The following is a 12,633-nucleotide window of genomic DNA, read 5'->3' on the forward strand; positions in this document are numbered from 1 at the left end:
TAGTAAACCGTAGAGGGCAACACCAGACAACTTCTGCTTTGTTGTTGACAGGATGGGAAAAGCATAGAACCCTTGTCAGGTTTTACCGAAATCTGTATCCCTGTTGGGAAGATTAACCTTCACATTCTATTACCACATGAAGTGATTGAAGAGAAAAAAAAAAAAAAAAAATCACACCAGTTAATGTGGAAGGTTTAGCAAATTATCCCAGTTACAACCACCCCCTCATTTTTTATCCAGCTGCCAAAAGGGACAAGAGGGGAGGTAAAATCTCCCACTGAGCAAAAAAAAAAAAAAAAAAATTATATTATATATATAAAAATTGTGTGTGTATTAATTTCAGTGCAAATTAGGCTATTCAAGTACTTAAAAAAAAAAAAAGAAAAAAAAAAAAGTTTACACATAGTGACAGACCCACCTTATTTACAGACCACGTGTTGAAGTACTTGTATAGCAAAAGTTAGGCTGTAATCACACAAATGTCTACATTTCAGAGAGTTTAGCTGTGTTTAGAAGACTTAAGCAGCTGGACTCCCAAAAAGTACTGTAATCATGTTATTCATACATAATTAGCACCATTTACATTCAGGGCCGTCTAATATTGATTGGGCCCTGGGCAAAACATTTATTAGGAAGGACAGTGCTGCATCCAGGGTTGACCATCTGTAGCCATACCCCATAACATTTAGCTGCAGTGCGTTTAGCAGCAGAAAAATGACACTTTCACTTTTTTTCCCCCCCCAAAACATTTTAGTAATGGGGCCGTATGCAGAACATTACCCAAATAATCATAACATTTAAATAAACCAACACTTTCTATAATGGATTTGAAATGTTGGTATTCGTTTTATCAACCATATCAAACGTATATAACACTTTCACGTACATTATACCAAATAATATATTTAACTCAGCCTTAATAGCTCTAACTAATACAAAACATGTTTAAGATCTACAGAACTGTCCCTTTTCATGAGAAAAGGGCCAAACCACATAAGGACCGCACTGATGGGTAGGAGGGTTTGACGCTCTTGTTGATCCACCTCCGACTAGTCTTACTCGCCTTTAAATTCCTTTTTATGAGGGATAGCTCATGCCATCTTTACATGTGACATACTTTAAGGCAATATATTTCACCATTAATTAAAAAAAAAAATAATAATTGTAGAAGTCTATGTCAGACCCTCTATTAGAGCCTACCATAGCGCACTCTGCATGTCATTTTAAAAACGAGCAGTGTAAAAACAGATTTTTAACTGTCTTCAGGCTGGTCACGTCTCACTGCCACTTTCCAGCTCCGATGGATTGCTTCTGTGGGAGGGGACGTGATCTCCCGCTGACATCAGCTGGTGAGATCATGTGGCTGCTTGGCTCCACCCGCAGGAGCAGTCTCGTAGCTGTAAAGCGAGTCACGTGACCAGCCTGAAGACAGTCCCACACAATCTTGCCAGCGCTCCCTATGTAATCTGGGCAGTTCGGTGTAAACCATAAAACTAAATATATAGCCCGTGGCCCTGTCACGGAGCTTACACATCTTGACCCCATATCTGGCACGCTTGCTGGGAAGGTACTGTTTGAATGACAAGTGGGCAGAAAACAAACGGGGACTCATCAACACAGACAACTTGATGGGGAGTAAACAAGTCTGCAAAACATTGGTTGAAGTGGTTTAGGAGGGGCCGAATTTTGAAGAGCCGATGGTATCCAGGTTCTCCACGAGGACGGCAGAGTTCATTGTTGCTGAAATTCATGAACGGCAAGATCTGCTCGTATCGTGCCCTGGTCATGGAGGCAGAGAACACAGGCATATGGTAAGCTGGGTCAGTGGACCAATATGACTGCAACGTACTCATTTTAACTATGCCCATGTCGAGGGAAAGGCCCAGAAAGATCTTAAATGTGGAAATCGTAATTGGTCTCCAATCTCTGGCAATGGAGGACTGGGGAATAGTGGCAATGTATTGACCAGCGTACGAATTGCTTTGGTCCACAATAGATCTATAGAGATCTTTGGTGAAAAACAGCGAATAAAAATCAAGTGACGTAAAATCAACAGTTTCCACCTGAATGCCGGGTTGGCCAGTGAATTGTACGGGTGCTGCAGAAGTAGCAGGTTCCCAATTAGGATTGCCGAATACAGCAGGAAGGGCCCTATGGGCTCGAAGGGCCTGTCTTTGTCTACTTGGTGGCAGCGGGACACTACTTGTGCTTGCCACCTCACCAGCTTGAACTGCACTTTTGGGACTCGCCACATCACCAAGTGTTACTGCAGTGCTGCATGTACGACCAGGGTGCGCTGTGGTCGCTCCATCATTAACGTGGGAGCAAGATTCTGGGAGGATGTCCATGGACGCCTTCCCAGAATAAGCCATCCGCGCTGTAGCCGTCTTTCAGCTCTGGCTCCGTCAGCATGTGGTTAAGAGCAAATTTTCCAAAGAGGAGGGCTGCTCTCCAAGACTTCGACTAGGAGAAAATATTGGCATCGAACACAGAACAGAAATGGAATTTTTCAAAAGGACTATTGTGAACTCCTTGCAAAGTATATGCCCATTGGCAAGAAGTTTAAAAGGCTAAAAATAAAACCTGTGGCTCATGGCCAAAGTGAAAAAAATAAAATAAAATACATTTAAATAAAAAGCTATACATAAGAAAATAAAACTTTTAAAAAATATATAAAAAAAAATTAAGGAAAACTTATCGTTTAAATGTTGCAAAGAATAACAGAATATGTAAAAAGGAAATCAAGGACATGAAAATTCAGAACAGATCGCAAAAGATAGGACAACCCCCCAAAAATTCTTAAGATATGAATAGTAAAAAAGGTCAGGTCTGAGACTGTCCCCAGTTACCCACTCCAGATTATATAAGAGGCCTACAAAGAAGGCAAAATGTATTTACCACTCGTACGCTCCCTGCGTACAGAGTCACTGAGACTCGGGTGATCACAGATCCGAGTAAGGGGCCGGTCCTGGCCCCTTACCATGTGATCAGCTGTCAGCCAATGCTGATCAGCTGACAGCTGATCACATGATCAAAACAAAAGCTTGGCGATTGTTTTTTTTTTTCCTCCTCACGCTGACAGCAGAGGATCACCGGCTCATCTTAAAAGGGACATGAGTCCCGAAACGGAAGAGGCAATTATGCCTCATTTATACCATCTGAAAGTGCCCCCTATCAATGCCCACAAATGGTGCCCATCACTGCCACCCATAGGTGCCCAGCGATGGACAAAAATTACCCCTTTTAAAATGTAAATAAAAAAAAAAAAAAAAAAAAAAAAAAATAAACTTTTAAATTTGGTCTTTTTACATTTTAACAAAAAATAAAATAATCGCACAGGTGAGCAAATACCACAAAAAGAAAGCTATATTTGGGGGGGAAAAAAGTGATAGGAGGGGGATGGTGCCCAGTAAGCAAGTTGTTAAATACTTTCTTCAGCTCTTTGTATACAAAGGAGCATGGGGGAGCTCATGTCCATAATGGGGATGGTATTGACATGGCCCGAATGATCCACGGCTCAAAAGTGATATGGTCCAGAAATATTTAGACAGCATAAAGGATAAAGCACCTGGACGGACAGATGGCATCCACCCACGGAGCCTAAAAGAATTGAGCTCTGTCATTTCAAAGCCATTGTTTAATTTTTAGGGACTCAATGACTGGAATAGTACTACTGAATTAACATAGTGCCAATGTAGCACCTATGTTTAATAGACATGTGCATTCGTTTTCGTCCGAATTTTAGCTATTTTCGTTTTGACAAACGATAACGAAAGCACAAAATCCGAAAAAACGAAAGATCCGACATAAATAAATGCTTTATTTTCGTTTTCATTGTTACAACAGTTCGATATAGAATAGGAGATTCGACATGACTGACAATAACAATCTGTCCGGAATCCTTGCAGTGTCTCCTCTGCGGAGACAGAAGGATGTATTCGCTGCGCTGGATGAGATGAGCCATCGCTGGAGAGATGACCGTCCGTCGCTGGATAGCAAGAGTGTATTACCACCGCTGGAATCTTTTTTTTATTTTTTTTATTTTTAATAAAGATATTTTTCAAAAGTGTGTTTGTCTTATTTAACTATTTTTTACACTTTCTTTGTGAAATGGTAGGGGTACTTTTGTACCCCCTTACCATTTAAAACAGGGGGGGGCTGGGATCTGGGGGTCCCCTTGTTAAAGGGGGCTTCCAGATTCTGATAAGCCCCCCGCAGACCTCCACAACCACCGGCCACGGTTGTGGGGATGAGGCCCTTGTCCTCATCAACATGGGGACAAGGTGCTTTGAGGGGTCACAGACCCCCAAAGCATCCTCCCAATGTTGAGGGCATGTGGCCTAGTACGGTTCAGGAGGGAGGGGGGGCCGCTCTCTCGTCCCCCCCTTTTCCTGCGGCCTGCCAGGTTGCGTGCTCGGATAAAGGGTCTGGTATGGATTTTTAGGGGGACCCCCACGTCAATTTTTTCTTAAATTTGAGGCAGGGTTCCCCTTAATATCCATACCAGACCTGAAGGGCCTGGTAATTGAATTTGGGGGACCCCCACGCTTTTTTTTTTTTATTTTTAATTTTTTTTTATCAATGACTTTCAATGAGTGTTCTCTGTATTACGGAGCCGACAATTCATAATGGCTGCGAGTGATTTTAAAGGACTTTTTTTCCTGCATAAATGACACTTTGTGCAGGGACAGTTCTAAGCACCAGAAACATGAGCCCCTTCACAGACATACTATAGACACCCCCCCCCCCCCCCCCCTAGGAAATTTAAAGGAATATTACACTTTTATTGTTTCACTTTAATCATTAAAATCACTGCTCCTGAAAAAACGTCAGTTTTTAAAACTTTTTTTTGCATTGATACATGTTCCCTGGGGCAGGACCCGGGTCCCCAAACACTTTTTAGGACAGTAACTTGCAAATTAGTCTTTAAAATTAGCACTTTAGATTTTGAATGTTGGAGTCCCATAGACTTTAACAGGGGTTCTAAAGTATGCTATATACTAGCTCCGTCGAATCTTCTTTATACATTCGACAGACACCATAAGCCTTAAAGACAGATTCAACCGTAATTCATGTGGATTTTCGGACGAATGCAATTTTTGAACGAAAAACGAAATAAATAAAAACGAATTTCGGGAGTAACTAAATAAATTAAGGTTTCGGACGAAAACGAAATTCCGAAACGAAATATTTTACTCTGCACATGTCTAATATTTAACCTCTTGCCGACCAGCCGCCATCATCTTACTGCAGCAGGTTGGCGCAAGCCGTCGTAGCTATACGTTGGCGATCGGGATAGCAGGCACGCATGGGGGTGCCGATGCTTGTGGCCGGCGGTCATCCTGATCATTGATCGCGGGCATGAGAGGCAGAACAGGGACGCGTGTGTGTGTGTAAACACAAAAATCCCTGTTCTGTGAGGCGTGACAGATCGAGAGTTCCTCTTAGCTAGGAACCACGATCCATCACCCCCTACAGTTAGAAACAGTTGACGCCCTAGTGTTAACCCCTTCCCTGACAGTGACATTTTTACAGTAGTCAGTGCATTTTTATAGCACCGATTGCTGTATAAATGCCAATGGTCCCAAAAATGCATCAAAAGTGTCCGATGTGTCCGCCATATCACAGACCACCGCCATTACTAGTAAAAAAAAAAAAAAAAAAAAAAAAAAAAGCTATATTTTAGACCCTATAACTTTATATAAAATTGTTGCTATTTGTTTATAGCGCAAACAATAAAAACCGCAGAGGCGATCAAATACCATCAAAAGAAAGCTCTATTTGTGGGGGAAAAAAAGGGACATGAATTTTGTTTGGGTGCAGCACCGCATGCCTGCGCAATTGCCAGTGAAAGCAATGCAATGCTGAATCACAAAAAAATGGCCCGGTCAGTCAGCAGCCAAATCTTCCAAGGCTGAAGTGGCTAAAAAGGATCAAAGTCTTTACCAAATAACTATAGACCTTTTAGTTTAACTTCTATAGTTGGGAAGGAACTGGAGAGTAATAAAATATCACACAGATGAGTTCTTGCTTGGGGGGGGTTTGTACTCTGAAGTTCATTGACAGACAGCTCCTTTAATTCTTGACATTAGGGTTATCACGCCACCTTCAGTAGAGGACTAGGCAGAACATGTAACATGTAAAAACAGCAAGAAAGCCCAGCAGTGCCCAGGGGGTGGTCCCTCTGGATATAACCACTCACCCTGCTTCCTGCAGCTCAGTTCGTCAAAAAGCAGTACAAACATAAATAGGAGGGGTGGGTGCTGTGTCCGTCAATGAACTTCAGAGAAAAGGATTTTATGGAGAGTATAAAAATCCCATTCTCTTTCGTTTGTTGATGGACACAGCTCCTTTAATTCTTGACCTTAGGGACGTCCCCAAGCAGTGTCAAAACACAAGGGGTGGAAACAGCAACACACAGCTTCACTCACAAAAAAAAAGGAACACCTCAGAGGAGTTGCTTTCTTAAATGGCTGCCATCAAAACCCGCGGCCAACTACTGCATCAAAAGATGAGTTCACAACCAAACTTAAAGCATAAATTGCAACCTTATATAGCTGCCTGCAAAACCTTGTGGCCAAAGCAAGCATTCAAAGATTCGCTTATGTCAACTTGGTAGAATTTAGTCAAAGTGTGAAAGGAGGACCAAGTCACCGCCTTACACACCTGGGAGACAGACACTTGATGTTGGAAATCCCAGGAGGTTCCAATAGCCCTGGTGGAATGAGCCGTCGCAGGAAAAAGGGGGCGTCCGCCCCTTTAAGACATAGGACTGAACCAGGATCTGTCTGATCCACCTAGAAATGGTGGATGCCGAGACCACCAGACCTTTTTTCGGACCAGCAACCGAAACAAAACAGAGTCTGACTTCCAGAAGGGAGCCATAGCAGACATACACCCGTAGAGCCCGGTCCATGTCCAGGGAATGTAAGGCTTCCAAACGTATTTTGGGTGTGTCGGCTTAGGACAAAAAGGGATGGTAACACAATGTCCTCATTTAGAAGGAACGCTGGAACCACCTTTGGAAGGAAAGTGGGCTGCGGACCAAGCAGGCTGGCGTCCGTTGTGATCACCGTCCAATGGAGAGGAAGGAACGATCTCCCGGACCCAAGGGTCGGAGATCTCAGCCACCAGAGAAGGGAATCCCAGACTAGCTGGCTCACCCGAATTTGACAATCCAGGGATAACAGATTTGTCCCATTTTGACAAAATCTCCTTTTGTAAGACTTGAACGTGAAATTGAGCGTACGGTACTGATTCGAAAGTGGCTACCATGAGGCCCAGAACTCGCATGCAGAAGCGTAGCGACAACCACCTGCAGTTCCACATCTTCACTGCAGCTTGAAGAGTCTGCAGCTTGTCTGAAGGGAGAAAAACTTTCGCTTCTGAGGAGTCTAACAGTAAGCCCAGGTACTCCAGGCGTTGAGCCAGCACTGACAGACTTCTTTAGGTTCAGCACCCAACCAAACTCCCGGAGAGTCTGCATGGTGATCGCTATATCCTCCCTTAATTCTGAGGTGGAAGCTGCTCTCAGGAGGAGGTCGTCTAGGTAACCCACAATTGCGATCCCACATTGCCTTAACAGTGCCAGAATTGGAGCCAACACCTTGGTAAAAACTTGGGTTGCCGACGCCAGTCCAAAAGGGAGAGCCAAAAACTGGTAGTGCTCCCCCGACTGCAAATCGCAGAAACCTCTGATGCCCGAGGCATATGGGTAAAAGTACGCGTCCTTGATAGCCAAGGACGCCAGGAAGGTCCCCTGATGAAGTGCAGCGACCACGGAGTGAATGGATTCCATCCTGAACACTTTCACAAAGCTGTTGAGGGCCTTCAAGTCCAAGATTGGATGTACCCCTTCCTTTTGGGGACTACAGATTAGCGTAGAATCCCTGAAACCTTTCCAGCATTGGTACAAATACAATCACCCTGCACAGCAGCAGGTCCTGTACTGCCCCGAACAGGGCTTCCCGATGAGCCGGAAGTAGGGGTAGGTTGGAGGGAAAAAAAAAAAAAATCTGTTTGGTGGACAAGAAACCATCTTGTATCCCGATGAAACCAGTTTGCAGACCCATTGGTCGGACAGTAGGGAGGTCCACAGAGCTGCAAACTCCCGAAGGCGACCCCCCCCCCCACCCGAGAGTTGGGCGGGGGAAAACCTTTATGTGGTAACATTTTTTTTGCTTTCCTAGACTTGTTTGGCTTGCAAAACCAGGGACACTTTTGTCCTTCAGCAGGCGCCTTGTTGCACTGGGAACGCTTACCTGCCAACCCGGGCGGGGGCGAAAAGCCAGTTTGAGCGGAAAAAAAAGAGGGCGCTTGCCTACGGTGCAGCTCCTTACCCTTCCTGTGGGAGCAATTTTTAAGGTAATCCAGCGAAGCTCCAAATAGCCTCTCAACTTGGAAGGGCAAAAAAGCCAGTGCGGGCTGGTTTGTGGGACCCAAAAGGGGCCGTCACCTCAGCAGAATTTCCTGCTGCATCCTGTATCTTCAGGGTATCCCACCCTGCAGTAATAAGGTGTTCCTACTAGCGCTTTTTCCTGAGCTAACCAGGACACAGTCATTCTCACTGTCCAAACAGTCCTGGTCCGCATCCTGACAAGTCAGAACAGGGGCCGCCAGTCACCATGGGGCCAGAGTCTGAATCAGAGCTCTCCCCAGAAGACAGGGGGGGCAGGGGGCACTTTTTAACCTCCTTGCACCCACACACTGCTTCTACCCTAGCAACAAAGGTCTTCAGGACCGCCGACAGAGCGTCCATGGGCACCGCAATTTTAGCAGGTGAGCCGGTTGCAATAGCAGGGATTTATGGGGAAGCAGCACCAGCTTCTAACGCCATGATGACCCTCACTCGCTTGCCACAACTTAGGGACTTAAGGCAAGGTACACAAATCCCACCCTCCTAGCTGCTAGCAGACTGCAGCGTGTCTTTAAAAGCTTTGCCAGGGTCCAATCTCCATCACCAGCTTATAATCCAAGGTCTATGAATACTTTGCCTGTGTCCTCTGTATAAAAGAAGTATTTTTTTTAAACTTGCCTTATCCCTCCCTCAGCAGCTACCCCTCTCCTCCCTCCAAAGCTCCAAGTTTTTAGCACACCCTCTGCATCCTTACTTATAATACAGGACTGCAGGTCCTGCATTGTATGCGACTACTTTAGACCAGTGGACAGAGCACTGAAGAGAAGCAGCTTCAGAGGAACAATCTGAGAGAAGAAAACCTGGGGGAGTGACGGATAGGGTAAGCAAAACTATTATAATAGTACCCTAGACAAATTAGCATTTAGCCCAAGCATTGCCATGGTGCCCCATTGCACAGATAGTTTTGACATTTCCCGGAGTTCAGCTTTAACATCTCTACCCGAATGTTAGGCAAAATCCCTTCACAAGCACACATTTGCTTTAGGGCCAAGAAACCCACCTGCTTCATCTTTGTTAGCTCCCTCCTGGTATGTTCATCATTTCGGAGATCCTTTTTGTTACCAACTAAAATAATCGGTACATTTGGGCAGAAATGTTTTACTTCTGGAGTCCACTTCTCAGGAATGTTCTCTAAATGAAAGAAGATAAACTGGTGAGATTCATAAGCATTTAAAAACTAGCAGCAAGATCCAATAAAAATCTCTTAAACTAGTCAGAAGATTCAGATTTTGGTAACTACTTAGAATGGTTACTGACAAATTTGAGTTTCCTTTGGGAGAATGCTCATTAAAAGCGTTAATTGCCATTTACTCGAATACAAGGCATGTTAGACTGGTGGTTGCAGAAATTTTACGCTTTTTCTTAATCAGGCTTTCTGTATTTAGGACACAGAAAAGAGCCTGCAATGGGTGTTTGGGAATGGCGATCCTCCAGACAAATGGAATAGGGTGGACAAGTTATTACTTTAAAAAATCAGATGTGCACAAAATGTTTTTAACTACAGCTCAACTCCACTACATCATGTTTTCTTATGTGCTTCTTTCCCTAGGGACTCGCTGGATTTATGACTTAAAATGTTATACTCCTTTCGGTAGGAACGTAGATTGGGATGTGAATTGTTTTATCAATTGTTGATTTGAGAACTGTATGCAAGTTTTGTACTCCACACTAGATGACAGTGTTTATTTAATAAAATTTATACATTTTTATATTCTTTATATATTTTTATTTTTTGTGATTTGTTGTAGTGACATTTATAGATTTCTTTTTCAATATTGGACTTTTTATATATTTGTGTTTGATGATCAACGAACTGTGCTGGCTGCTTCTTTTCACACTATTTTAAATAGCGCAGATACCCATCCATTATCTTTCACCACCTACATACACTAGAAGGCCAGTGTATAGGCAACTTCCTAAGAGCCAGCTCACACCAACTTCTGGCTGAGGGTTCTTGGAAAATGTAGATGGGCAGGTTAGTAACGACGTGAGGAGGACAACATGTGTGGTGCCTTGTCAACTACTCCTCCTAGGAGGCCACATGTGGGATGTTGGAAGCAGACCCTTGGAACAGGGTCTGCCAATTGCTCTATTAGGCAAGAGGGAGCAAAGTAAATTACATTGTTTTCTCTGCTGCAATGTATGCTCTGAACATCCTCGGCTATAGGAGGTTTGGAAAATGCTAGATTACTCCACTAGAGTTTTATAAAGTATAGACAAAGCCAAAATGTTTTGTATAGCATATAAGAGTAAAGAGAATTGGTCACGAACACTTTAGGGCAAGCTGACAGCATGTTATTAGCCCACCCTCCTACTTGTTTATACTCACATTGACCAACTCCATAGTAAATACCTATTGCTTCTAGGTAGTTGGAAGCATGTAACCTACCAGAAAGCACTGTTTGGGCCCGATTGGCCAACTGCTAGGTCCCAACAATGTCACTTGGTAAGGACGACAATGTGAGCACCATCTGAAACCAAAGCAATGGCAGTGGTGGGGGAAGCATGAAGATGGTGAGTACTTATACTCTTATATAAGTCTATATTGTACTTTTTTTGTCCTGATAACCATCATCGCCAATATGAAAAGCAATAGAAACCCAAAGTTTTACATTTGTCCCCAGAATAGGAAGTGAAGGGAAATACTTCAATGTGAAAATGTGACAGGTGCAAGATTGGCTTTAACCTCACTCAAGATGTATTCTCACTTCCTGTCATGAACCTAGTTATCATTTGCAAAGTACAGTTAGAGTAAATACTTTTCAAAAATTGTTGATAAAAAACACAAGGGTAAAAATTGATGTAAAATATATAAAGATAACGAATAAAAAGGTAAAAAAGGGTGAAACAGAAAAAAGGAGGAAAGTAGAAAAATAGGGCCACAGTTTTTGTGTTATAGTTAAAAGTCACTGCTAATCACTCATTTATAGATACATAAATATTTTCTTACCTAAGCTGTCTGGGCTATCAATTGAGAAACACATTAGAATAACATCGGTATCAGGGTAAGAGAGTGGGCGCAGTCTGTCATAATCCTCTTGTCCTGCTGTGTCCCACAGAGCCAGTTCCACCTACATTAAAATAACCTAATTAGTTAGCACAGGAGAAGGAGGATTATAGGATTAGGAGTGAACAGCAGAGATAAAAGGGAAAAGTGGAACTTGAGAGGTGATCAGCATTTAGTATATACAGATTGTATAACTGGCACAAATACTGAGGAGAATTAAATGGTTGGGCTAAGAGCCATATAATTAACATGTCCAGGGACAACTCTTTAACCTTTTGTTTTCTGCAGAGTGGTCTTTTGGCTTGTTACAAATGATCCAAAACCAACTGTGCCAATTTAACACAAATACAGTTTAATTAGAGTTAGAATTAGATTCAGCCCCGGCTTGTTCTTCTGCTCTTTGTTTGGATGATCCTCCACTTTGCCTTTATCTGGTATAAGCTTTACTGTGGAGTAATTTGTTACTTACGAAATTTAAAAGGAACAGTCTATACATTTAAGAATTACAATGTAGTGGAAAAACTATTTATGAATTGGGCAGCAACATTTGGAGATTCCCACTCCAGACAATTCGATGCACCCAAAGTCTATAGCAAGGTTACAGTTTTAATTTTTTTAGCTCCCCCTCTATTGCCTACAGTGAAATGATTTTCATATCCCTAGTCTCTTGGCAACATTTCAACCTCTCACACTGGGGTGGTGCGGGCATTAGCGGTAAAGCGCTGCAAGTTTTAGTGCTACTTTACCGCTGATCTAGTGGCACTTTTCGCCCACTACGGGGCACTTTTAACCCCCCCGCTAGCAGCCAAAGGATTAATAGTGCCCATATTGCAGCGCTGCCAAAGCCCTTTTCAGGCACTTCGGCAGCACTTCCCATTCATTTCAATGGGCAGGGGTGGGATATACACTGTTCCCACACCGCCCCAAAGATAAAGTGCCCCAGTGTGAAAAGGTTATTTAGTGGTCAACAACCCTGTCTTCAGGACCCACTGGCCAGGTTTGCAAGATAACTGAAATACATTAGAGGTGAGATCAATTGCTGCTCAGTGATTGCAATAGTCTAGCCTGCATCTCCCCAAGGGAATACATAAACCTGACCCGTTAGTGGGCCCTGAGAACAGGGTTGATGGCCACTGCTTTAGTCGACTATATGAATACTTCACTTTTCCAGTACACAAGATGGATACAGACCAACATCGATAAAACATCT

General features: G+C 43.3%; 1 protein-coding gene across 1 annotated transcript in view; it reads right to left on the reverse strand.

Annotated features, from left to right (window-relative positions):
* LOC143982646 (rho-related GTP-binding protein RhoC) overlaps positions 1–12,633 on the reverse strand; it is a 110,293-nt gene that overhangs the window by 2,997 nt on the left and 94,663 nt on the right. Inside the window, exons 3-4 of the mRNA XM_077481545.1 lie at positions 11,367–11,487; positions 9,417–9,547 (exon numbers count right to left, since the gene is read on the reverse strand). Coding sequence (XP_077337671.1) covers positions 9,417–9,547; positions 11,367–11,487 — 252 coding nt within the window. The remainder of the gene's footprint in view (positions 1–9,416; positions 9,548–11,366; positions 11,488–12,633) is intronic.

The sequence above is a fragment of the Lithobates pipiens genome, unplaced genomic scaffold (genome assembly GCF_037356315.1).
Source record: "Lithobates pipiens isolate NorthernLeopardFrog02 unplaced genomic scaffold, aLitPip1_a1.2 Scaffold_16, whole genome shotgun sequence".
Lineage (NCBI taxonomy): Eukaryota > Metazoa > Chordata > Amphibia > Anura > Ranidae > Lithobates > Lithobates pipiens.